The sequence below is a fragment of the Dromaius novaehollandiae genome, chromosome 3 (assembly GCF_036370855.1).
Source record: "Dromaius novaehollandiae isolate bDroNov1 chromosome 3, bDroNov1.hap1, whole genome shotgun sequence".
NCBI lineage: Eukaryota > Metazoa > Chordata > Aves > Casuariiformes > Dromaiidae > Dromaius > Dromaius novaehollandiae.
The window spans coordinates 97,245,440-97,273,364 of record NC_088100.1 but is presented as its reverse complement, the minus strand read 5'-3'; the positions used below and the strand labels follow the sequence as shown (position 1 = coordinate 97,273,364).

At 38.1% G+C, this 27,925-nt stretch overlaps 1 protein-coding gene across 2 annotated transcripts; it reads right to left on the bottom strand.

Annotated features, from left to right (window-relative positions):
- On the bottom strand, positions 1 to 27,925 carry PPP1CB (protein phosphatase 1 catalytic subunit beta). Of its 2 annotated transcripts, none has more exons than XM_026121191.2 (8): positions 27,585 to 27,925; positions 16,213 to 16,344; positions 12,629 to 12,859; positions 12,122 to 12,226; positions 7,300 to 7,371; positions 4,139 to 4,290; positions 2,421 to 2,555; positions 1 to 1,772 (listed from the first exon to the last, which is right to left on the bottom strand). In XM_026121191.2, the coding sequence occupies exons 1-8, from the start codon at positions 27,634 to 27,636 to the stop codon at positions 1,668 to 1,670; spliced, it is 984 nt and encodes a 327-aa protein (XP_025976976.1). In that variant the 5' UTR covers positions 27,637 to 27,925; the 3' UTR covers positions 1 to 1,667. The 2 variants fall into 2 exon arrangements, with proteins under 2 accessions (XP_025976976.1, XP_064365625.1); XM_064509555.1 differs by lacking the exon at positions 27,585 to 27,925 and adding an exon at positions 27,379 to 27,508.

The window sequence follows — 27,925 nt, the reverse complement described above, 5'->3', positions numbered from 1 at the left end:
TTCAAATGAATTAGACAACTTTTACTAAATGAAAAAACTACATTTAAAATATGCATTTAAAACAAAATGGAATTAGAAAAGAGACTTAAATCCATTTTAAAGAACTTGCTCACTGTGTCAGAAATCAATATAACTCTTGCATTATATAATGTGCCAGTTCATAAAATGTAAGTTACCAGAATCCTCAATTTTCAAAGACGATATTGAAGAGTTTTACATCTACTGATGCACATTTAGAATGGTATAAATCTGAAGCCTTCCCCCAAAGAATCTTACAAATTTGACAGTATTCAATAAAAGCTTTTATAGTTATATTCAATAAGTATTGCATCCTAATGCATCACAAATCCATGCTTTTCATTTATCCTACCAGAAACTTTATCTTCTCTATACCTTGCCATTTGTCAATGTTAACCCTTTTAAGAAAGGGGAGAACTGGAAAGAAATACTGCATAACTCTTAATCATGTACAGAAATTATTGCTACTATAGTACACTACAAAGCAGAAGTCTATACAATAGTATACGAAATTTGATCATGAAAATCCAAAGGATATAATCTTTAGTGACATAAGCCTTACAATCATGTAGGACATTCACACAGCAATATTAGTTCACCACTTGTCAGTTAACCTATTGTTCACTGATGAACATCCATTTAAATACACCCTCTTATGAAAAAGAATGTCAGTTTTCAAAGGCTTATCAAATAAGGATCTTCATGTTCGGTGGAACTATGCAAGATGAATTTTGATGCAGGTAGGGAGTTACCTGGAAGCTAAGCATGCCAAAGGTGCTCATGCTAATAAAACCTAAAGCCAAGGTACCACATAATCAAGTTACCAACTAATAGGCAATACCATTTTTGTCCTATCTAAGTTAAATGAAGTGCCATAGCACAGTGTAATGTCAATAATTTAAAACAGTGTAGTGCACAAATTCATTCTGTGGCAGTTTAAGTTAAAAAGTCAAGACAGGGTTTTCTGTCTCAATTTACGTTGGCTGTCAAGCTGTCCAGTCTAGGCATTTTGGACTTAGTTTGCCTTTTAACCACTACCATAATATAAACTTTGTATTACAATGGGGCACACATTTGGGCAGCAATATTATGAACACCAGGGGGTAAGGGGGGAGGATAAGAAGAGATCACTGGCTGTTCTAAAAAGCCCCTTCCTTATTTCAATTCCAAAAAGAGAGCCAGGGAATATGACTAGATACCATATTTGCATCATTCTAGCTACAAAAAAAAAAAAAAAAATCAAAGTAAAAGCAATCAAGCAACAATAAGACCACATTACACAAATGGAACATCATGCTCTCATCTGGTTTAACTATTACATCAAGTTTTAACTGGGATGTTGGTCAACTTTAAAAACCGTGGTAAGTGTGAATATGTAGTTGCAGTTTTTTTTTCTTTCCAAACCTTTTTTTCTTTACTCTATGCTGGATATTAGAACTTGGAGCTATACTTGTTACAATACAGTGTCGCACATCTTTCTACTGGAAAAAAATTAATAAAGATCCTTTACCCGTCTCTTTAAGTTAAACGTGTGACATCATAAAGGGTGTCAAATGGCTGGATGGTTTTACAGTGCACACTTATTATATACTGTAATATGGAGTTTTGTCCTTGACAGATCTGATGGTGTTTCTATGTTATTCCTTTCTTCACCTCTTCTTCGGTGGATTAGCTGTGCGAGGTGGAGTGACTGGGCGCCCAGAATTCAGTCCACCATACTGGTACTTGGCTTTCTTTTCAGATGGTTTCAATATCTTAGGGAAAATAAAGAAGTTCTTTTGAGTCAGTGACAGCTGAGAACATGTCAGATACTGTTAAACCAACATGAAGTCTCATTCAGTAGAAACAAGAGTAGGAGGGGAAAAAGAGTACATTACCATCCTACAGATTTCCTAATCTGCCTGCATCACTTCATGTACAAAGGCAACAGGTTATGCTACTTATAAATCCTTCTGGTTCTGCTGCTGTATGTTAGGCATGGAAGGGGGAAGAAAGGGGCTGAAAGCTTCATGTCCAAGATGGAGGAGGGAATAAAATCTGAGCAGAGGAACTTAAGTAAAAGGATGCCCTTAGACTGAATAATCATGTATTCTGACCACTAGGTAGGACTAAAAAAAGTATTTCCAATTAAAAAGTCTGAATTAACCATTTGAATAGAGGGAATAACTTAGTATTCAGGAGTTTGGAAAATGGCAAACCCCACGGTTCTCTGGAGAATAGCTGGTTTGCAGCTGTATTTTTACCTCCCCAGACACCAGTCCGCTGTGCAGCATTTTCTGTAGCTCAAGTATTTTAACTTAGACTGACCATAAGCACATCAACAAGTAAACTAGATCAGTTCATATATTCCAGCATCTTTAGTGTAAAACTTTGTACACATTTAGTGTACAAAAACATCATACCTGAAAGGAACACATCAGAGTTTCATCCACACTCATCATGCCCCCAGCATTGTCAAACTCTCCACAGTAATTTGGAGCTGAGAATAGGGTGACCAACTGCCGTTTAGCAAAAAATTCGTATCCATCTTCAACCACCTGTCAACACCAGAGAAATCAATACAGCTCACAGAAACAACATAAAAAAATGCATTTTGCCAAAAAAGGCCAATCTTAAGGCAAACAGAATTTATACTAAACACATGACAAGAACACATCAAAAAGGTATTTAACGTCTTGACCTTCAGACAGGATTGCTTCAGTCATTTTGTCTATCTGGATGCTGAATGACAAATCAAGTAGCTTAACCTGTGACATTTCCAATGTTAAACATGTATCAGTCTGACTGCTTAATACTGTCACACTTTAAGTCTGATTACACACTGTCAGTTCGACTATTCCCAGTATTTTATGGCCTATATACAAAATTTGGATACATTTGAACTATTAGCTCTCAGCACACAAGGTCTGGATATCTACTTTATCACAATTTTAACATTATTTTTCACTTGCAGTCCAGTGTTAAATCAGATAACCCTCTGAAGTGCAAGGCTTTTTGCAATTCTGATGCTCTAAAAGCAAAGTGATTCTCCCATGTTTTCTAAGAACACAATTTAGCTTGTAAAATAGCGAAAGCAGAGTGATGCGTCAGCTCAGAATAATCCCCTTTCCCCTCATATTATAATGAGGCAAAATCAGTGTACAACAGCAAACTGCTTTAGTCTAGTCACCACATTATCTTTTAAAGATGCCATACAACTTTTTGTAAAGGACTAAGGCAATTGCATGAATACAGAAACACTGGTAGCAATCAAGAGATATTAACATCCATTCCATACCCTGACTAGCACTGTCTAATATTTAAAGCAGTAAATGGCAAGGAGAAATACTGAAGTGTTCTGAAAAGCACCCATGCCAAACAATAACACACAAGACAGTATTTTTGTTTCGCAGCAGGCAAGAGCTTCTAAAATTGCCTACATAACGAAACTGAAATGTTGTACAGGAAATTGAAACCTGATGTTCACCTGACTAGAAGACTTGCTTAAAATAACTTCATAAAAACTGCAAACAAAAATGTGTACTTAAGAGATTCTGTTCATGCCAAGGGTAATCTTTTCTGCACATTTCAGTAAGTCAAACAAATCTGTGCTAAAGCACCCTAGATAGCTGAACCAAAATGTAGGCAACAGTAAAAGATTTTATGCACAAACTTGTTTGTAAAAACATTCAAAAAGCATTGAATATTTGCAAGAAGCCAAGCAGAGAATTTAAGCCAGAACTATCAAATGAACTAACATTGAAATAGGACTCTGAAGACTCACTTTAAATCTTGGCTTTAAGTCACCATGCCACTTAAAAGACACTTAACTTCACTTCTAATGTTCATATATACAGTAGTCTAACAGAGTAAAGAGATATTACAGAAGGAAAAATAGACTGCCCTCTGACCTGACTTATGTTAATAGTTTACTTCACTGATATTGGATATTCAATTCAATAAGAGTCAATAGAAAGAAATCAGCACACAATAGCAAGCTTTAGTCTCTCTTTACAAGTAACCTTTTTCTTAAGATAAAGCAGCCCAACAGAAGTTTTAAATGCATCATAAGCAACACCAATGAAGAGGCAGAAAGTCTAGAAGCAGAGGTTTTAAGAAGCAACAGCAGTATAAATCATACCTGGTGAGCTCGACAGATCAAATCCAGATCATGACGGTTCAGAAATTTGCTGACCACATCAGCACCAAAAGTGAAAGAAACACCACGATCATTTTCACCCCAACCTTGAACATCTTTGTCTGGATCTGACCACAGCAGGTCACACAGCAAGCCTTTGAAAAATACAAGATGCTAGTCTTAGAAAATATCATCCTATAATATTAAAGTTATCAAAAATTATTGTATAATTACTGGACCAGCTCTCCTTTACAAAATAAGCCCTGGCACCAAATTCTGCAATATTTAAACTGTGACTCATAAAAGATGTGGTTTGCATCAGCCTAGAGAACACAGCAAGATTATTTCCTCACAACTGACTGCATCTTGTGGAACAAATCAGAGACAGGTATGACCTCTCTGAAGTAATACTTAGTTGGAATATTTAGCGTATTTGCAATGATCATTTGAGGAGTTTAAAAACACTGTAGTGGACGCATTTTAAAAGACAACTACCCATGTCATAGCTCAAAATTCATTTGAAAACTGTAACAAAATTTTAAAATACTATACAAGACTAGTCAGAGACAGGAAGCTTGTATCAAGAGCTTCCAGAAGCTTTAATTCTTACTGGTGTACGTGAAAAGCCTCATATGACTAAACTGTAAAATTTAATAAGGCAAAATTCTGAAATTTTATTTCAGCTAGCACTTTCAGCTTGGTTGGACAATGGTTGACTTTCAAAAAGCCTTGGTGCCATCCAGTCTGGAATCTAGTTAGAACAATTGACTTCTCTGGCTTTTTAGAACTGGCAAAGGCCTTTTGCTGCTACAAGAAAGGTCAGCTAACAAAGGAGTTAAAAACAGGTACTAAAAGAGACCCTTTAAATTAGTAACTATGCCTTTAGATTTAGAACTTTGAGGACTGACACCAGAAAGAACCTAGTCAATTCAGCTACAATTAAAAAAAATCCTTCAAAATGTATTCTTTTCCACAAAATTGTACTTTTTGCAACTATGATTATCTCATAAGTATTTAAATACTTCCAGGCACTGTTTCAGAACCTAGAAGAGATCCCAGTAGGCTTCTTTATCTAGCACTCAGAAGTTCAACTTCCAATTACATCTTATTATTTACTAACAAAATGTCAAAGACATTATTTCCTAAACAACAGGTCATACAGGTTGTGATCTAGTAAAATTAATGCCTGAAACCACTGTCAGACAAATCTGTTCTATGACCTTTAACAAAACTCTGCAACAAACTTGTTCCATCTATGCAAGTAAAATGAAACCATGGCACATAAGTATGTTTAGATTTCAAACATGTGATGCCACCATTGCAATGGCTCAGGCTGACCTTTAGTGTACCAAAACAGTTGATGTGAGGAATTCAAGATAACACAAAAGAAGAGGGAGCTACAATCTCCTGGAAAGTGAATAATCAGTACTGCTCACCAAAAAAATTTATACCTTGGCCTTACATAGTGCAAATATTAGAAAGTTACTAGAGGCAAGTGGTTTATGTTAGAATATAAAGTTAAACTTGAGCAAACAGCTTTCAAAACCTGTAAAAATACCACTAAGAACTTTTAAAATTGCAGTTGAAGTTGCAATGGCTTTTCTCTAAAATACATCAGGCCTGAAGAAAACAGCGTAACAATCTAATCTCCTCAGCACAAGCCTCCTAATACTTTCAACACAAGTGTTTGCCAACCAACATCCCTCCACAAATGGATACCTTCTAAGAACTCAGCCTTCCCAGCATGCAACGCTTCATATTATTTTTTGTTTTCCAGAAGATTTACTTCCATTCTCTAATTCTAGTTGCCTTCAGTAGGTCCAAAAGGCCCTATCCTTCTATGTCACTGTACCACACGCGCACTTGCCTCTTATAGCTCATTTCATTTTACTGCTGCCGAAGACAGCAAATCACACAGTGGATCAAAAAGTCTATTTATCTCTGTACTTATTTTTATTATTTTAATATTAGGAGTACATATAATTTCAGTGATGCGCCCATGGAAACTTGACTAGATTCTGAAAGGGTGTTCCTGAAGAGGGATTGGCTCAAGTTGTAGTATTAGCCTGTTGAATAAAACTACCTTTTCTGAAAGCTCTGATAAAGTTTTACTAGTCTGTGTTCTGAAATTTTGATATGCACAAGTGAATTAAAAATGCACAAGAAACTAATGCAGTCATTTACACTGCAGAAATACCCATTTCCCAGTCTAGTAACGCTTCTCAGTGTCAGTTATGTATATACTAGCTCGCACATTAATGTTGTTTATTGAGGGAAATAGATATTAGCCCCTGAATTACAGCTACAGATCAGCACTGAGAAACATTAAAGGAAGTAGAATTGCTCTATTCCAAGGTTTTAACTGTAACAGCATTTAGTTTAAATGTGATATTACTTTTATTTTAGAAGGCAAGTGAACTTCAGACCACTGTTGAAAGCAATGCCTTAAAAAAAACATACCCCACCATGCTGTTTGACAGTTCTCAAAACACTAGTAACAAAGTCTGGAATAACTGGAACCCTAAGGACAGTGATTACTTAACACCATTAAAAAAGAGTATTGTACACCTCCCTGCCCCAACAATTAGCATCCAACTACCATAAGTAGTATTAATGTATTAATGTATCAGCAAAAGAAAGTTGCAGGACTAGCACACTGATATAAACAAGTTTAAATCCTGATCACAGTAATCGGAGAAGGAGTTACTCTTTACAAGCTAGAAGAGGAATGAGACATGTTCCTACATGGGGTCAGCAGTAAAATGTAAAGAGGCCCAAATACCTCAGCAAGCTTTAAACAATTATGTTCTTTGATAGCGTAAAAGGTTTGGCTGTACCTAACCAAGGCAAGAAAAAGAACTAGCTGTTTAGTTTCATGTGATCTTTCATTAGACTTCTAAATTCATTTTAAGGCATGCTAGGATGACCCATCTTAGTTTGTTATGACAAGCAATAACACAGGCAATAACCCCTGACAATATCAGAAAACTCAGTTAAAGAGGAACAAGATTAATGCCCTGCACAGAAGTCAGAGGCACAAACAGGGAATATTGTACCGCAGACAAAGCTTGCCTTAAGTAACTGAATTGCCTGTACACATATAGATATCCATTCCATCATCATTATCTTTAAGGCCCATTTAGAGTAAATTCCATGAGATTCACCTGTGTCAGGGACATCTGTAGGTCTCATAATTCTCCGGATCTGCTCCATTGATTGGAGATCTGGAGACAGCCCTGTAAATACAAGGAAACAAGCAACTTATCTCTGTATTTTACTTGTAGAAAGGATTCCAGTGAACACACAATTAGGAATAATACAGCATTCATTGCTCCCACTGTAATATAAACAAATGACAGTTTTCTACAAAACAAAGTTCCTGAACAAAGGGACACAATAACACAAGCAAAAATAGTAAGGGTCTTTATTTTCATACCATCTTTTTAGCCACACAGCACAGTTATGGCTGTTCTTAAATTACTACAGAGATATCTCATTAAGAATGGCATTTCCATTATTCTATCTTTAGCTTCTAGAAAATCAGGTGGTTGCACAGGAAGAAAACCCACCCAGCTCTTAAAGACCACATCTAAAGTAGTCTGCAGTTATGACTGCAATCACGAGCAAGTTGCACTGTTGTTATTTCAGCATGTACCACACACCAGCTGAGCTACAGTCAACAGGATGTTTTAAATTAAGACTTGACTTTGCACCTGCAATAGATAAGGAGCACAAAGATGCTCCACTATCATGGCTCAGTTGTCTAGTTATTTGTAAAATCACAGTAGCTTGATTACTCAAAAATCATTTTATCACATAGACACAGCTTTTATGTATAGTTTTTCCATATTAAGATGCAGTTACAGCCAAAGTGTAGGATACCAAAGCCACACTTAGAACAGTTCAAATACACACTCCAGAACTTTTTTTTTTCCCCCCAACTTGAGGCATCTGGACATGGAGAGCCTAATAAATCCTCTAGCATCTTTACATAATCTTAACTAAAGGTCATGGCGCATTATCAAAAACAGAATTAGGTGATCTTGGCCTAAGTCATTTAAGCATGTGGCAAGTTTGAAAATGGAACATGAAGTTGTAATGGCACATACTCTATATTAGCAAGCCATACCTTTTACTCAGTCCAGAACTTTAAACGTGGCAGAAGCAAACCTGTCACTGGAGAGGAGTCACTGTGTAAAATAATTTCAGCTGACATCCTAGTTTGGACAGTGGCAAGGTACTGGAGTCATTGCTCATAAGTTCTTCAAGTATTAAGGTTTCAGATTGTGTTTGTTAAAGTGGTCTCATTATAAAAGCCCTCTATTCTCATCAGGTTGGTAAACCTAACTTCATTACCACCTTGAGTTAAAGTTGTGAAGAACAGCAGAAATTAGATCTCTAACACTATATTAGCTATTAAAACATCAGACCCTGTAACAAAGGAGTTTTAGTCAGTTCTACTCATTAATGAATAGCATACATGTTGGTATAATCAGCAGATAATCAGTTTTAACTTTGACCAACTTATCACTTATTTTTCCTCAAATCTGACCCATCTGCATGTAGATTACATTAGCATGAATGTTCCTGGATTCTACTCTGATCTTGCTGAGCACCATAGCCTCAGATACAGTAATGGGCAGCTGCAGCAACACACAGTTTGTGACCTCAGACAATCAGCTCATGGCATTTCAGGTTACATCCAAACCAAAGTTCTTTAAAAGAAAAATGCACTATTGCAAACAGTGCCTCAATCTCATAGCAGTTACAATTACTACAATATTTTCACAGCTGTAGAATACTAACCCTCCCATGAAATTACCTGCATGTTTGCAGACTTATCTTTCTGTAGCATAAGAGCACTTCTTCCCTAAGAGAAGAGTGGAAATGAGTTGCCCTTACTACTGACAGGTTCAAATTCAGGCCCTAGATGTGAACCACACTCTGATCAGGCAGAACTGGTAAAATAGGAGTGACTGTTACATATTAATGTAGGAAGGTCCTCAAGTCTCTTTAGACGCTATGCGAGAGCATCAAGCAGACACTTCCCCTTCAAACAAGATTCTAGCATACTTTTCACATCAGTAATTTCACACAAAAAACAGAATCCGAGCAGTTGCAAATGCTACGTGTATCTAGTATTCTACTAAACTAACTTGACTCCCATCTCATAGAGCTTAAATCTAATGTGAGCAGACCATTGTGTTCCATCAACAAGACATATGAGCCTAATTTGTAAAAATATGAAAGTAATCACAGCAAGTCTCTAAGGATCACAGCTACAGAGTGCTGTCATGGATAAAAGGAAAAATATCTTGATCTCAAAGAAACCGCACTGTACAGAATACAAAATAAAGCAAAAAGGAGAAGTTAGGAATGATTATAGAGCAAACTAACAATGCAAGATGAAAGGCAGAGTCAAAAGTAAGCTGAGAGGACAGCCTTAAAAGAAGGCCAAAACACTGAGCTGGATGAGCAATATGTTAAGATAAGAACAAAATTTGGAAGGGAGAGGAGAGAGGAGGGCAGGAGGAGTACAGTGAAAGATCCTTTCAGCAGCTTAAACAATTTGGAGACAGGGTTGGCAGTGGAGGTTTGATTCAAGTTGTGAGGTGATCAAAAAAAGATGCCCCGAAAGTCTATGTTTAGAAAAAAAACGTAGCCATTGTAGATAGCCTAATGGGGTAAGTTAGGTGCCTTTTGTTTACTATGTTATGCGGTTTTGCAAAGTTTTATTATATATCCCAGAGGACAATATTTTAAAAATAAACTATGCAAAAATGCACAATATAGTAAAAAGGCACCTACCTTATCTCTGTATGCTAGCTTCAACCTCCAGCAGAGTTGTACTGTTTGTGTTGCTGCCTCAGTGTTTATTATAGTAGTAACACCATGAAAAGACATTGGTAGTCCAAGACTCCAGGGGATCTGGAATGCAGTTTGGATAGTGTTGGAGAACAGGGAAAAAGGGTAAAACTTATCTAGATGTGCTGAACATCCACTTTCATTTCTTATGAGGAACGCACAGCACATTCAGTAAGCTTTCCAGCTTATTTCACTGCTGCAAATCAGTTCTGAGTGTTAGTAATTTCAGTTACAGCTGAAAGCTTTGCAAGTTTCAGGGACAATTAATATTCAATAAAGAAATAAATGCTACTTTTCATATGGAGATCCTTAAAGCATACTATGCATAAAATAGTTTTTGTACTTCATTAAAGGAGAGATTAATCCCCTCCATTACATTTATAATTAATCTCTTACAAAAAAATTTTTCTGAAAAAATAGTCTTCTAGGCTTCTTGCTCATAACTGTCAGGTCCTACGTGCACATACACACAGAAGTATCAGTTTTGTTTCAGAACACAGTATTCTACTCTACCTGTTAAGCATCTTTGATGATTTCCCACCACCTATGCTTGTTTGCTTGAAACATCCCAATAATTTATCATTCATCCTCTACTGTATTTTCTTTGGGAAACAAGAAACTGTATAAGAACGATAACCAAAGGAATATTTCCTTTAGCCAATTTTGGGGGAAACAAAAACTCTTTAAATGGTTTTAGTCACTGATAATTTTTGCACCCTTACTGCAGAAGTGATTTCTTATTTTACATTCTTAAAATTATGAAATCTAGCTTCTATGACAGGTACCAGTCCTAAAGACACCCACATACACTGAATGAGCTCAAGGGATACCCTGTGAGAAAATAAGTATTTTCTCCAACATGCCAATGCTACTTAAAGACTGACTCAACTATCTGCCAGTGCACTAATTCTGTATTTACAGAGATAAGGCACTTTAGAGGATGCTACCATTCTTAAACATAGTTTACACTAGTAGTCACTGAAGGCAGAAGCTTTCAATACAAGACTCAGGAAAAGCCAGGATCAGTTTTACTGCATAGCATTCCATACAGGCAGAGCTCTTGTAAAGATACTTGTAAGCAGTAAAGGCAGGATGACAGCCATCAATACAGCCTCACAGTCAGGAAGTCTGCTCAGGTCTTTGGCTAAAAACTACTTGTAATGCCAAATGGAGCTGTTCAGACTAGCAGCAGTGCTCGTTTCCACTGATCTCCAATGATCTCTCACAGCCAATGCAGACACGACACTTAACAGACCATCTCTGGGTAACTCAGTGCAAGGCAGCAGGCTACTTAAGAATGGAGGCAGTCGCAAAGACAGCTGCAAGAAGGCAGGATGGCTATGACTTCTACTACAAAAGAAAGTTGCAATTAATATGACATGACTCTGCAAGGTCCTGAAAAGTCAGTGAGCATCACTGCCTGGAAAAGCATGAGGAGTCCTTTCTACAAAGGATAGCTCCTGAGTAAGTTCCAATATGTGGAGAAGTCACAAAGGCCTCTGACAGATCAACACCAAACATCTTTTTCACTACAAGAATAGCGCAGCACTGGCATGGGTTGCCCAGAGACTGTAGATCTTCCACCTGTGAAGGTCTTCCAGATCTAGATCCACAGAGCCATGGCTGATCTGACCTAATGTTAACAGTCCTGTTCCAGTCCAGCAGGAAGCCAGACTATGTTACCTCAGAGGTACCTTCCACCTATACCTTATGAAACCAGCTAAAGGGGCCAAGATTAAAGATTTGGGGTTACCTGCAAAGGCAATTCTTTTATTTCACCACTAGGAATCCTAACCTTAGCTAGGACTGTACTAATGGCTGTTAGCTGGACCTGCACTGAGGCAAAAATTCTAGCATTCAGTATCCCTTAGACAGGGATACAAGGATGGAAATATTTATAGATGCCCTTGCCCCTCTAGCACAGTGGGCATATATATCACAGAAGGACATCTGTCCGCTTCCAGGTGCATGTGGAAGTACAAGGCGTAACAGTGACCTTTACAGACATCAGGACAAACATCTCCAGCTAAATATCAGCTATGTATGCTCACACTGCATTGGATATAATATTAACTCCAAGAACCGTTTAGACACAGCCTTTAAAAGCAGTTATCAGCTTACCTCCATGGCAGCAGAAGATCTTCTCATCCACGATGGCTGCAATAGGCAGACAGTTAAAACAGTCTGTGAAGGTCTTCCAGAGCTTAATATTAAATCTCCGCTTGCCTAGAAGAATAGTGTGACATTAGGAACAAAAGTCTGTTGTGTAGTGGGGTTTTTTGGTTGTTGTCTGTGTTTTTATTTATTTATTTTTTTTTACAGCCAACCTGCAATACATATCACAACCCAAAGATGTTCACAAACTTTGTCTTCACAAGGCTTTATTTCTTTGAAAGGCACTCAGGTTTCAATCTTCTGCTACATCATTTCAAGGACAGCAGAAGCACAAATAGTAATACTCTAGAGTGACTTCAACTTTGTTTTGAGATGTAATTTTAGAAAGTTTCAAAAGTGAGTCCACAGAACACTGAAATCCTTGCAGTACAGGAGTCACACCTAGAAGTGCTTCCAAAACACACTATAGTATTACTAAGCTAAAGTCATTCAGAAAAAGTAGGTTTTGCTTACATTCATCATAGAAGCCATAGATCCGATTGATGCTAGCACACTCATGATTCCCTCTTAAGAGAAAGAAGTTTTCTGGGTACTTGATTTTATATGCCAGTAGTAGGCAAATTGTTTCCAGAGACTGTTTGCCTCTGTCCACATAATCGCCAAGGAAAAGATAATTAGCTTCTGGTGGGAATCCTCCATATTCAAATAATCGAAGCAAGTCTGTATACTGACCGTGAATATCACCTGAATAAAAAGAGGTTTACCAAGGGTTAGTGCAACAGTGTAAAAAGTAGACAAACCAAGACATTAAGCTAATCACTTTTTATTAGTGAGTATTTTAAGAAAAGTGTTAACTTCTCCTTTAAAAACAGACTGGCAACAGGCATCTGATGGGTGACAGTCACATTAACAACTCAAACTGAAGCACTCACTACAGGGAAATAACTCTCACAATCTTTGCAGAACTGCTATGTCAGTTATGAAAACAATCTGAAAACTAAAGGCTACAGAAGTTCCAACTGAGCTGAAGCCTTCTAACAAAGTCCTAATTTATGCAAATTAAAACAACAGCAAAAAGACAATCTGTAACTGGAACACTTACATGGTCAGGAAACCAATGTATTATAGAAAGTTAAGTCACATTACTTACTGTAAAAGCAGATCAGTAAAGAATCCAGACAGACTAGAGAGGAGCTGAACATTGTGCTGGCTGGAATGCTTATTTAAAAAGTCAGCTGCTCGTCCTCCTGTAACATTGCAGAACTATGATTCCTATCCCCCAGCATTTAGGCTAACTCCTCTTTGAAAAAATTATTTATATAAAAAACAGTACAGAGGCTAGAAGACTGGTATTCCTTACAAGTTACTCAATGCTGCAGGTAGATCTTTGGAAAAATAACTGTCATTCATATTACTCCACATGAATTTTTGCAGTGCTTCCCAAACAGATTCACCTGCTACCACTCATCATACTGCCATCTTTCAAATTAAGTAGGCTTTCCATGAGAGAGCTCTGTGTAGCAGTTGTGACACCAGAGCAAATCATACCAGACTAACCAAAACTAGTCATGTGAGCTGCATGTAAGGATAAAGAATATACTAAAGCTACTTTACAGTACCTTGTACAGTAATGCCATGTATTCCTGTTTCTTGTAGAATTCTTTACCAAAATGACTGAGTGCAAAAAGACCACCCAAAAAAACCTACAATACATGCTGTACCCTGTTTAAATTTACTGCCTCTCAGTTCTTTAGACAAAGTGTTCCACAAATGCATTTTCACTTCTGCTACTTGTTCAGCGATAAAATATCTGTCTTTGTTAAACACAGCTATCCTCCAGTAGAAAACCAGTTTCCAAAGCCTCTTAAAGAATCCCTACAGATTTTTCCATAATCTAAAAAGAAAAAAAAAAAAAAAAAATTCCCAGAACTGTGTTCTCTGGCTCAAATGTGAAAGCATAGGGTGGTAACAGGTGTACGTAGCTATACTCCTTACTCTTTCCATGAAAAATTCAATACTTCCCCTTCTTTAGGCAACATTCTTCCATAAACATTTCTCCCTCAGAAGGGGATCACTTCCCAACTTTCCCTTCCTAACTGGAAAGATTATCCACTACCCAATTCCACACAGTCACTGAAGTATGACTGGCTAAAACCATTTCCATATACGTGGCAAAAAGAACAACTGCTATTCTGTTTGATATTTAGAGATCTCCAGGTCACAACATGAAGACAAGACTCATCAACAAGTCATCTTTGAGTCCAGTACTCCAGAACTATGCTATCAATGTTTCCAGAGTTAATCACCACCAGAATTAGCTACCAAGTAAACATATTACAGAAAGATTACTACAATTATTCTGTTCATTGTCCGGAATTAGTTTTAGTTACATACAAGCCAGAGAGATCAAAGTCCTTAAAGGGTAAATGGACATTTTGTAGAAGCAATTTTCTAACAGGATCAAAGCATTTAATATTCTATTCACAGTACCTGGAATTTAAAATACTGCTTCATATAAGCACAAGCTGGATTGAAGTCCATCAGATACAAAGCCTTACAGTAAAAACTGCAGTTATTTTAAAATGAAAGTTTACATAAGAACATCTTTCATCTTATGTTAAAACGCAGCATTCAAGATGTAAAAACTTCTTATAATCAAGTCAGTTCAAAATAAAAGACAATCCTATAACGGTTCCTCAGGCATTGCCTCAACACACTAAAATAGTAGTTCAAAGCAGTACAGCTGCATATTTTGCTTTTGGTGTGAGTGATTTCCCCCCCCTCCCCACACACTTTTATCCAAATGTTTCTGGCAACTGCTCTAATATTAAAATTAGATTTATCTGACACTTCCTGGTGCTACCACTGTGTTTGAAAGCTAACTTAGCAACAACAAATGCCTAACTGTACATTTGCTAGTGTTATTGTGCATCTAACAGTTCTTTCAACTGTCTGGATGTAAACAAGTGAGAATGTGAGAATCTAGCTTCATTTGAAGGAGTCTAAATATACTTTGCAGACCTTGATTTATGAACAATCTAAATGTTTTGAGCTTCTGTTTTTCTTTATCTAGGAATACAATGAGACCATTGTAGTCTTTTTTCAGTGCAGCATAAACACAGAAAGTGATAAAGATAGATTTTACCTTCAGCTTCATTCATTAAGCAAGCTGGTCTTCTTTCCTCCCCACTTTACCAAGCAATTAATCATACAAAATGACTTTGCTATTAGTAAGTTTTTTTTTTTTAATTGGTAATAGCCTCTCAATGTAAGATACATTGTTACATTAGGTCTGCCAGGAGGAAGCCAAGAAGCTAACCTATCTTTGAGCACACTGATATCAGCAAATTCAAAGACCGCTTCAGTTTTAAGACTACGAAAGTTTAAGCAACCTAACTTAAGAAATTGTATGCTTTCTAAGAATGCATCTGCTGTTAATAGCTGGAAGGACGATTACGAACCAGTATTTGCAAAACTCTTGCAAGTTTTCAACAAGCATGCTTACTGATCAACAGTATACTTTAAGCTTTATAACATGCTAGATGTCTTCAAAAGAAGGAACAAGTAGAGTTTAGGTTTCTCCATATTTAATAGCAGTAATATTTGCCAAAATTTTCTATAAAGCTTAAGGCATTTATTACATAGTAACTAATCCTAGAGTCCACATCCAATTTTATTCTTTTAACTAAAAGACTAACAGCAAGTGTTAGCAATTCTTTTTTAAAAACTAACTGCTTAGAGAAATGATCTGAATTAAAAATAACTGCCCTTGCAAATAGTCCCTAGGGATGTACGAGGGGCAGGTTGTGAAATTTGCATCAGAAGAGACCACAAGCAACTCTTATTGCCAACAAAACTTAGTCCTAAACACTACTGAGAGCATCAGAAAATCACCGTTAGCTGCCTTTTCCTGACTTAATCAAACCCAAGTTGAAGACTAAACTGAGACTGTGGAGACCTCAATCACCAATCTGGTATCACTCAAGGTCATTCCTCTATTCCCAAAGTCTTCTTCACTGATCTTTTCCTTCATACCCAACTACATACAATTAAATAAATTACAATACATAAAACACACACATATGAAGTCTACGTACCACAGATTTTCAGAGGTGCCTCTAGTTCCAAGAGAATAGGTTGGCTAAGAAAGATTTCCCGTGATTTTATGCACAAACCCCGAACTTCTGCTTCCGTCATTTGAACAATCTTCCCAGGACGACATCCTCGTACTGAAACGATACATATAACAATTGAAGACAACTATCATATAAATACACAGCAATAAGACAAGCACAGGTGTTCTGCATTTGAGATCTGTATTTAACAAAATGCCAGCACACTCCAACATATGTACCAAATGTTGTGGAACAAGGTATTCCAATAAATTCCAAAATTAAACTCTGATGCTTTGGTAACTGGTGCTTAAAGGTTTGTGTGTATTCCTGTTACATCAGCTTCTGAGAAGATAACAATTTGAGTTTTGCTTTAGTCTATATTTGTATAAATAACAACTTTAAGAAGTATTTAAATCAGCAATCACATTGTTATTCACAATAAACAAAATCCTGAGACCATAAAACCTGAAAATACTTTCACACAACGAAAGCACATCTTTAGGCCTGCTGAGTTCAACATGACTAGCTAAAGACAATGAAAGGAGGCATGCTTGCACTCCTAGCAGATGAAATTGCTCATATTAGGAACTTCACACTAAAAACGATTATGATTTCAGTGTTGATGGAATTTGTTTTTATATAATGGATCTAGAGTTATTGGAACCTTTATATCAAAGACATTCTAATTAGTGTAAAACTACTCTTAAAACCACAATCAGGTACTCAGATCTGTATTTAGCACTCTAAGTTTTGAAAGCATTCAGATGTCACTGCACTCCAACCAACATCCTCTGGCAAGTCTATCTGCAGCTGTTCCTTTCCACAAATATCTATGCAATTCCTCTGTCAGAGGCTTTAATGTGTACATGAAGCTGCAGAAGAGAACAAACGTGTCTGCACTTTGGCTGATCCAGTTCAGTTTAACATCTCAGCATAAATCAGTCTTCCCTGTTCAAACTAATAAACCAGAACTTATCAGTGTCTACAACAGGCGAACATCCTGTTTTGCCATCTGCTTAGGTGTGTAACATTCAGCATGAAACCATAGCAGTAACTACAAGAGAAGGTACATGAACCTGCAGCAGTCTGAATCCAAATGATTTCAAACTCAAACATAGTAAGGTATCACCTTGTAAAAGTTTTAGCTGCACCTTCAGAAGTCTAGTAAGATAGTTGCTGACAGAACAGCAAAAGTTAGTTAACAGCTAAGAGAAGTTCCTGGACTCTCTGCTTTCCCCCTCCAAAACAGAAGATTAACTTGCAACCTTAATTAGTTAAATGTGGGGGAAAAATGAGTTAAAGAAATGAATGTAAACTACCTCCCCCTTTTCTTTTTATTTCAGCTTAGCTCCTACACAAGCTCAAGATACTTTGCAGAGGAGATCGGTATCATTACCAGTATTTTTACAAAGGGGAAAAGAGGATATGAGAGGAAACAACTTGCTCTAAGTCACCTTCTACTGCAGTCCAAAGTGTTAAGCTCAAAAAGCTCTGCTCTGGTTATCATTGCATACTTTTCCCTATGTAACTGTACACCTGATCATTCCAACACTACTCTATCAAATACCAAGGTTTAACATCCCTTGTTTAGAACTGCTTTTACTGAAGTTAAAAAAAAATATCACATCATCAGCTGAGGTTAGGAGGCAGTCACAGGAACAGATGAAAGGCAGAAATGGAGAATGGTTATCTTAAGCAGGGAAGAAAAGATTTGAAACTAGATCCTGGGACAGCCAGTGAGTGCCACAACAGCAGGAGAACTAAACCATCTGCAGTGAGGCTATAGAAAGGAGATGCTTTGATCGCTACAATCCCACAAGAGCATGGCCTTTCTAAAGTGGCATAGTGAAACTCCAAATTAATACCAGATGATATTTACCATATGATAAACCACATATCTTTTGCTAATTAAGTTTTCGACTATATTAAAAATGCAGCTATTTAGTAACACTTTTGTGTTGTCATTCTTAATATGTTAGCATGTTGACTAACATTAAAAGAATAAAAGGCCACACATTAGACACAACTAAAGGGGCTGGAGAATAAGTGCCTACAAGCTTCCACGTCACCACATCTCAAATGTGTGCTAGATGATGCACTTAAATGTCTCCAGCCCCAACGGGATTACCAGTGAAGAATCTCAGGCTCAAAAGCTTTGCATAAGATTTTATCCGATTTGTGGCCTCCAATCCCCACCTTTAGACATCCCATTCGTAGATCAGAATCTCATTATGCTAAGCACAATAGACAGTCACTATAGACAGAGTTCCCACCCGAAAAAGCACAGTCTAAATAATTGTTTCAATGAAAAGATAGTCATTGAAGCTCTGTTAACTTATGCTTTAAACCCATAGCTGTGAGATGCTTATAACATCAAGGTCACGTTGAAGAGGCACACTATACACACACCCAGCTTTTCAATCACATTTTTCTGCTACAAATTCTCTTGACCTGTTTCAATAAGCAATGAAAGTTTCCTCCATATTTAATTACTGGCATAAAACAGCTTAAAACAGCAAAGCATTATGTAGCTTAAAACCAAGAAATGAACTGTAGATTTGCACGCATCTTGCAACTCTACTAGTTCTGGAATTGAAATCTAGGAAAGGCCACCATATACAAAAAGTGTTAATGTAAGTAGTACTAGACCAAGCACAGAGCCCAAACCCATGAAACAGCAGTTCAAGGAGGGCTCCCATAATACTTGGAATAACTTTGACCCAATTAGTATTTCTTAAAACACAAATCTTTAGCTATGGTTAAAGGGAGCTTTAAGCTTAGGACAATTGCTTTAGGAGAAAAGGATTGAGGCTTTAAAAGTGCTGCTGGATTTTTGCCTTAGAAAACATAGTGAAGATACAGCTTACTCCTTGAAATTCAGCTACTGCCACAGCTGCTGCACCCAGTCTCCAGACACACATTCTTTCCTTTTTACAATATATTGCAAACCCATAACAAGCAGACCAACAACTCATTATACCTTGGATTCTCTAGATAAGAGAGGTTTCCAGAACGATGGCAAACATGTCACCCTCAGAAGGGGAGACAAAACATTCCTAATGTTTGCTGTTACTTCCAACTGTTGCGAAGGGAACAGATCTGGGGTACTACACCCTTGCAAAGACCCCATTTGATTAGTCAGCAGCTCCACACTGCAGACAGGTAAGGTCAGTTACATTTGAAGAGGTTTAAAGCCTGTAATTTCATGTTCTCATCACCAACGATGAAGAGAAAAGAAGTTTCTCCCACAATTCTCTGGTCATTATTAACAGTACTACCACATACTCAGCAATGAGAAACTACCATGACCATGAAAGCCTCAGCACTTAACTGGATTCACTTTCAAATGGACTGAAAGGTTAGTCAATTAACCTGAAACAGCTGTGCCATAGCTGTGGTTAAGAGTACATAAGCAAGAATAAACACATCTTTCACTAGCTTGCACTACAACTAGAATTTCATTTTGAGTTTTCTCCACTCAGCTGGGTATCCTGAGGACAGCAAAAGAGAGCATATCTCACCATATCTAGTTTTTCAAAAGCCAAATCCTCAAGAACAGATTTAAGAAGAGGTTATAAAAACCAGAAAAAACTATAAGTAGTATCTTCCAGATTTATTTGCAGCAGTTTGCTATAGCTAACTGTTTATAAGGCATGCAAGTCATAGCTGCATACACTGTAAAAACTGAAGCTCACAAAAAACCTTGAATAGCATCAGGAAAGCCATTTATTTCTAATAGTTACTGCTTACCCAGGGCAGGAACAGCATCTCAGCATTAGACAAATTAATTCTCTTTTGTCCAAGATACAGATGTTGTAAACAAGCTCAGATTTACCCAAAGGTCTTGGGTAAGGACAGTAACTCCATCCCACGTGTGCAGTGCTATGCTAGAACAAATCTTTGCTGCAAGGAGCTTAAAACAGAGTGACACAGCAGGGAATAAAGAGATTTAAAAGTAACTATATGTATTGTACTGTCAGCATATTATTTTAGGACAGTAGTTCCTAGATTAATCCAAAACCTGCTCTAATCAATATTAAAATAGTCTCAGCATCTTCATGACCTTTGATAAGCAAGCTTAACATGCCTACAAAAAACAATTAGCAATCTAAGACATGAGCTGCACAGTAGTAGGAACGAAAACACATGAAAAATAGATTTTTATCCCTCCAAATTCATGCCACAAACTAGTAGATTATATAAGGCAGTCCTGGAGAGGAAGAAAAATACTAAAGAGTCAGGAACTAGCTGTTGGAAGTTCTATGAACATTGCTCCTTTAGCCATACTCTTTTGCAAACTGAAGAACATGTAACAGAAATAGTATGACAGCATAGTTAAATACATCTCCCACTAAGTAACTAAGCCTCTTATTTTGTGGCATCACTAATAGAAGTAACTTCAATTATTAAATCAACTGAGGCATGCACAGCTGTCCTAAGCATTTATACCATGTTCTCCAATACCACTTATATCCCATTTACTGGGCAAAACATGTGCAGTTTTACCATAACATTAAAACCCAGATAGACTCCTCTGAAGTTTCATAAATAATTTGGGCTGGCATTACTGCTAAGCAGCAGCCTTTCTTTCCCCAACTCTCTTTGTTCACATACACATTTGCATGACCACATAATAAACTGTATTAGGGAATCACCCTTATTTCCAGCATGAAGACACAAGAAAAGAATCTAATCTAGATTGTTTCCCAAGTTGCAGAATGCATCCACAGTGAACGTGGACTAGTACCAGTGTGGGGGAGGGGAGGAACAGGACAAAAAACTGTGACTGCAAGCATGCTCCCCATAGCAGTCCCCGCAGTGTTTAACAACTGACTATTAACTATGACACCCAATTATTTCTTTCTTATACTTACAAGTACTTATGAGTAAACCTCTCAAAAGCAGAAATAGAATGGATTTGGAAAGCAGATGTGGTATTGCCTATGCCCTGGAAAAAGTCTTTTTATACTTTGAGTTTTGGAAACATGTTCTGACAATATCTGCTTTCAGCATCTTAAAAATTTGAGAGACGCTTTCACAACTTTAAGTTAGGAATCCAGGGTTGGATTTAAACAGCATCCTCCATCTTGGAATGCAAAGCTTCTACTCCTTTAAAATATATATATATATTTTTTAAAGTTGTACAACTGTCATTCAAAAGTAACCGCTCTCCATAGTTTACAGCAAAATATTACGAGCTAAGCCAATAATGCTAATTTTTGAAACTTCAGAATAGATGTAACAAAACCACCCTTAAAATAGCTCTCATTCATGTGTCACAATACTGGACAATAATATAAAAAACATAGGAACAAACTCCTGACAGAGCTTTGCTCAATCCAGTAAGAAACTGGACATGCAACATAAACCTTGAGAAAGAAGCTAAAATTCTAATTTTCTTTTCCTCTAATGCATTGCTAACAAAATTCCTAAAACTGGAGAAAGGAAGGGCAAATTAAAGTTACTTCATAGCTCCTGCAAAGTAACAAGGAGAAAAGTTAAAGTTGTAATACAAAAAAGCTAGGGGTTTACTCTTGCACATCTTCAATTTCTTACACATTTAAGTTAACTGATATGCTATGTTGGATATATGCATACAAAAGCTTTGTACCAAGCTTGCTATTAAATTGTCCAAAAAAACAAATTGACACTGTAAAACTAAGATGACCCACCCCGTTATCAAGACAAATCATATGACAAGAGTATGAGAAGGCAAAAAAACAGGGTCATTTCTATGTTAAAATTATGAACAAGATGTACATTGCATTAGAAGTACTCTGGATTGTAATTACGCTTAGACCCCTCCATACACACACTCTTCATGTGTGCAGCATCTGACCTCACTGAGCAACAGCCAAATATAGTATGCTTGACTGTTGGACTTAGTGCTCAACCCCATATTGTTTTTTTTTTCTAATTAAAGCTAACACATACATTTGTAATGGTCACTGACGAGTATTTCACTGCAGCTACCAAAGAATTAAAAAGCATCTTGCTTACATTAAATAAAAGCAGTGCTTTTATACTATGACTTTGCTGTACTCTGAGCAAGACACCAAAAGAGTAAAGTCAAAAATGTTCTTTAAGTGCTGCAGAATATCTAAATGAAACAGTAACTGAACCCTTCAGGTTTTAAAGTAGCAAAATAAGTGGACAAAATAAAGGGACAGCAGCATACATTGTCTGATGCTGGGCTCTTGGCCTTTGGTATAACTTTTCCAGCCAACTATCCAATTCGTCCTGCATTTCTAAAGTCAAGGATGAACTGGTTGATCTGTGCAGTGCTGTGCAAACCCAGAAACAAATGACATTCTTCCATCTCTTCTCCCTGTTTAATGCAATACCTACCCTCCTGGCAATATACAATGAAATCTACTAATTCTTTTCTCTCTCCAAAATAAAAGATTCAGAATACTGCAAGCATCCATCTTTTTCCAGAAACTCCTTGTTAAATTACTCTTATCTTTCTAGTAGCAGGTTATCCAGCAATTCCACACTAAACCAGGTCACAGTCTGTTTCTTGCAAGGTTTATTTCTATAGCTTTGTTTGTTTGTTTGTTTTCTCATTGTCCTGCAATGGACCATTAAATTCTATTTTTCTTCTCTACATCTCTCTCTCTCTCCCTCCCCTTTTCAGTATCAGTTTTGAAGCCTGTAACTGCATACACTAATACTGTATTATACCAGGCTGGCTAGGTAGGTTTCCGTTTTTAAGACACACTAACCAAATCCAAACAAATTAATCAGCCATAATACATAGTATGATAGTACATAGTACATACTAGTACATACTAGTACATACATAGTATGATAGTACATACTAGTACATAGTACTAGTACATAGTACATAGTACAATACAGTAGCTCTGTAGCAGTTAAAACTAGTAAGGAAAATCATAATTATTTCATTAGCATTTCAAATTCAACTTCATTCTTCACTTTAAAAGTATTCTAATTTCAGTCTTTATCACAACTTGAATCTCTAATACCTCTGAAATCAGAAGGCACTGAAGGTTTTGTTTGTTTTTTGTTTTTGTTTTTTTTTAAAAAAGATATCACAACACAACCAGCTTTTATTAAGGCAAACACAAAAAAATCATTAAACATAATAAAGGGTGCATGAAAGTCTGGCATTCTCTTCCTGGTTAAGTGTTTCCCAGCTTCCTTGGTGGATCGGTATTATCAGCACTAGCAGCCATCCTAGCCTCACTGAAAATGACTTAGTTTTAGAGCAGATCCAAATCAAGTTCCATCAACTGAATTCAAGTTGTTAATTTTAAATAGGTTTAGCTAGACCTAGACAAGCAAGGGGCCTTCTCTGGACAAGTTGAGTTTGTACAGCTACATAAACAGACTCATCACCGAAATCCAGCTTATATTTAAGGCTGCTACATATCTGAGCTTTCCCAAGTACATGCTCTCTTCCATATAGTAATCTCCTCAGTGTTTACCAGGATAGATACAAATACCTGTATTTCTAGCAATGTAACACAGTCCAACTGAGCTGCCTGATACTCAGAAATTTTAGGAGACTTATAGCATGCAAACAGGAAGTCCAATGCGCAGTCAGAAATGTTAGTCTTACTTAACACCATCAAGAGCATTCTGTACAAGAGAAAGCACATATATTCCAGCAGCCCTGTGGTGACACAGACAGACCATTCCTACACATTGTCAAAGCTTAGATTAGCTAAAATTGAATTAGCCATTTATTGGCCTAGTCTTGGGCCAGTTTAGCTTAGCAGACTCAGTACGCCTCACTGGGGCAAAATCACAGCATATTCCACATCTGTTGTCTTAATACTCCATATGCATATGCCTGTGCTGCCCACAGCTAGGATGGACTGGGAAGATCTATCCACCAGATGGCACAGCTGGAAAGGCAGGAAGAAAAAAAAGTTTGACTAGAAAAGAGTCAGCACACTGAATTAAGCTAAAAAGAGCCAATAGTCTTTTTTGTAAAACATAACACAACCAAGACTGAACCACTACTAAGAATTCTGCATATGTACGAAGGAAACAGTCTCAAGAGTAATCCAGTTTATTCGCTTGTGTGGTCACATCAGTCCAAGAGCATTTTAGCTACACTTACGGAATTTTGTGTTTATATGTCCCTATATCTTTGCAATTCATTTATGACTGATTTCTATATCAAATGAGATCTTACTATCAGCAAAAAGCATCTCCAAGATCAGTCAGGCATACATCTAAAAGCACTGGTGTTTCTTCCAGTGAAGAAGCATGAACGGGAATTTAAGTCTACAGGTAGAAAAAAACAAAGAAAAAGAAGAAAGAACTATGTTCACACTCTAAGCATACACTACTCAGTTTTATTTTCTCCAACTAGAAGTTATTTATAGGGGTACCAATATCTACCATTTACCAGACATTACAAAAGAAAGTAAATTCCAAACAAGCTCTTATCATTCCTAAGTTCACCGCTCATGTAATGAAAGAAAATTCTTACACTTTTTCTTATGTGAGAACATGAAAACTAGAAATTAAGGTATTAAGAGACTCCTGCATTAGACAATGGCTCAACTGAGTCTCTCTGAAAACTGTCCCCAGTTTAAATTCCAGTGTTAATAAATCTGGCTTCTAGCACTCAATCTCTTCTAAAATAAGAACACATTTAGGATAAGCACGCATTCACATGTATTGAGGGTTGGGAGGATGTTTCCAATGAGTGGCCTGGTTACAGGCCTCCTTATATTGATAACTAGCAAAAAAAGTGTGCACACACATCGGTGCGTGCATACACACAGGGGGAAATATGATCTAAGTAGGTAATCCTGATCAAAAGGCAAGTTAGTGTGTCATATAACCTGAATTGTAAGTGGTTTTGAGCAACAAGGGTAAAAACAGTTAGAGTAACCTAATTAAAGTAGGAGCAAAGACTCATGACAGCTAGTATCACAGCCTAGAAACAGGTGTCCCCAAACAGCAACCCAAGGGCAGTAAGGGAAGTTTCCTGTCACTGTGGCTTTTGATATGCATTTGCTACACTTTAAAGTTCACAAGCAGTAGCAACAGTCAACAACTGTAGACTGCTGTTTAAACTTAAAGCCATCCATTTAACACTACCAAAAGGACTAAATATATGTGGCAACCCAACATTTCATAAAAATGTCTTTTGGATATTTTAATGTGCACTTTTATACAGCTCAAAAGCCATAATTCCTCAGCATTTAAGTCAAAGCTGAAGTGGGGGAAATGCAGCAAAAACCTTATTTTAAATTAATTGCTCTAGAGTAAGTGTTGATGGAAATTTTTCCAGACTGCTGGGGAGGGGGAATGCACACACTGACAGGAGTGGTTTCTACCTGCTTTACCAGTACAAGTCAGCTAAGCAAAAGCATGAACCCCAGAATGTGAACTGTCCAATTGTACAAAAAGCTTCACTGTGAAGACTAATATTTGAACCACAGCTTCAGCCACAATACACCAGCAGTACAGGAAATGAGAGATGTTAAGTGCAAGCAAAACAAATTCATATAGAGTGCATGTATTCTTCTAATAGTTTCTCAAATACAACCTAGGAGAATCCTCTCTCTTTCTGAGATGATGAGAGGTTGCAAGAGGCATTCCTATCAGTTACTAGGTGACAAGGAGAGAAGAAACATGTCCTGTTTTCCTTAAGAATCTTCCTAATCTCTGCTCAGAGAAAGAAACCAAAAAACAGAGAGATAAAATTAAAGAAAAGCTTGATTCAGAAGTTGCATGTACATATCCTTAAAGTACTACAGAAAAAAAGTGCAGATTAGGTTGCTCAGATTCAAGGTACCCAACCATAACTCAAAAATGTTAGAGATACAGCAACACAAAGCATTTATGGTTTATATAAAAGGCAAGGAATAAGTATTTCAAAGCTCTTTCATAAAAAAATGGATAAGCAGCATACCATTTACAATAACTGAGAGCAGAACAACACAACAAGTTGTACAGCAAAACACTGCAGAACCACTTACTCTTAAAACAGTATATATTTAAATAACTAGACAGGTGAGCAAGGAGAAAAAGAGAGGGAAAAGTACCCTTCAAAGATCTTTCAAGCCTCTCTCTTTTTATAAAGACATACAGATACGCACATTTTGAAAGCCTGAAAAAAGTATACATTAGGAAGTCAATATTTATTAGGTTACCATGTGGTTTGTCTTGAAAAACTACCTTCATTACTAACCTGGGTTTTGAGGTCCAGAAAAAGGTGAGGTTTATCAGTATTAGTGAACAGAGATGCACTTTGCTGACTGATGATACCTGTGGGGTCTTTTTGCATTATACTACACTGTATACTTTTCTTAAAATACAAACATGAGCACAATTGGCCAGACGCTTGTATTTTTAAAATACTGACTTTTATCCTTTAAGTTAATTAGCAGTTTCACTTAAAAATAGCGATTACCTTCCCCCCAAAAAGCAAAAGCCACAAAAACACTGCAGTAACTCTTAAACAAAACATTCAGACTTTTTCTGTCCCAGAACTGCACAGGCTCCATAAATTACTTTCTGAAAGCCTTCTTCCAAGTGATCCAAATATCTAAGTACAGCCACTAAATAAGTGGATAATCACCTCCAACATAGTAGGAATTTGCTGAATGTGGAATGGAAGATTAACGTGAGAAGAGGCCTGAGAGCAGATATTTGAGACGTAATTTATACAGAAAAAGAATACTAGGAATAATTCCTCAGCTTCTCCAAAAGCTGGAAGACAGTCAATTTTCTCCGTATTTTAAAGGAAAGCGACACTATTTAACACACACAAAACCCCTCACAGATATTAGTCTTCCACGAGACCAGGCTCACAGCTATCCAGCCGCCCGAGAACCACCCCTGGAGACCGGCTCATAGGCGGGCAGAGCAATGCCAGCCTACTCAGTCCCTCTGCTTCCCCCGGCACATACACGCGCAGCTCCGCACCTAATCTCGCCTGCACACGTAATTGTACGCGCGGAGGAGGGGAGTAACCTCCCTGAAACGGGAAAGGATAAGGCCGCTGCGAGGCTGCCCTAGCTCCCCCCTCACCCGAGCAGCTGCCGCGGGAGGAAGAGCGCTTGCAAGGCGCTTTTTAAAAAAAAGAAAAAGAAAGCCGCCACTTGCCCTATAGCAGCGAGGGCTCCCCCCTCACACCAGTGCACAGAAGATGCTTACAAGCCGCCTCCTCCGCCCCAGTGCCTCGACGGCCGCAGGCCCGACCGCGCCGAGTCCCTCTCCGCCGCCCCCCGGGACCGGCGTCGGGCGTGGGGGAGGCGTCGTCGCTGCCGCTGCCCCTGCCCGGGGCCGCCCCGCCCGCTCCCCCCGCCCCGCGGGGAGGCGACGGCGGCTCGCTGCGGCCCCGCCGCCCGCGCCCCGCTCACCTTCCAGCAGGCGAGTGATGAGGCTGTCCACGTTCAGCTCCCCGTCCGCCATTTTGTGGCCACCAGGCTCGGTCCCGGGCGGGGAGAGGGCGGGGTGGAGGGCGCTTCACGGCGGAGGAGGAGCGGGGAGCGCGGGCGGCGGCCGCGGCACGAGTGGCTCCCCCCGCTCCGACAGTCCCCTCGGGCCGCCCGGCTTCGCCCGCGCCGGCACCCGAAAGCGCCGCTCCCGCTCCCTCCGCGCTAAATGGGGGGAAGCGCCTACCCCTCCTCCCCGCGCCGCCTCCCCGCCTCTACAGCCGCCAGCGCGCATGCGCCTCCCCACCGCGCCGCGCTTCAGCCAC

Bases quoted from the DNA above. Each gene is read 5' to 3' on its own strand.
- PPP1CB (XM_026121191.2), bottom strand. From the start codon at position 27,636: ATGGCGGACGGGGAGCTGAACGTGGACAGCCTCATCACTCGCCTGCTG. The intron at 16,345-27,584 runs GTGAGCGGGGCG...GTATCGTTTCAG, and splicing joins CATCACTCGCCTGCTGGAAG to TACGAGGATGTCGTCCTGGG. The intron at 12,860-16,212 runs GTACGTAGACTT...CTTTTTATTCAG, and splicing joins GGCACCTCTGAAAATCTGTG to GTGATATTCACGGTCAGTAT.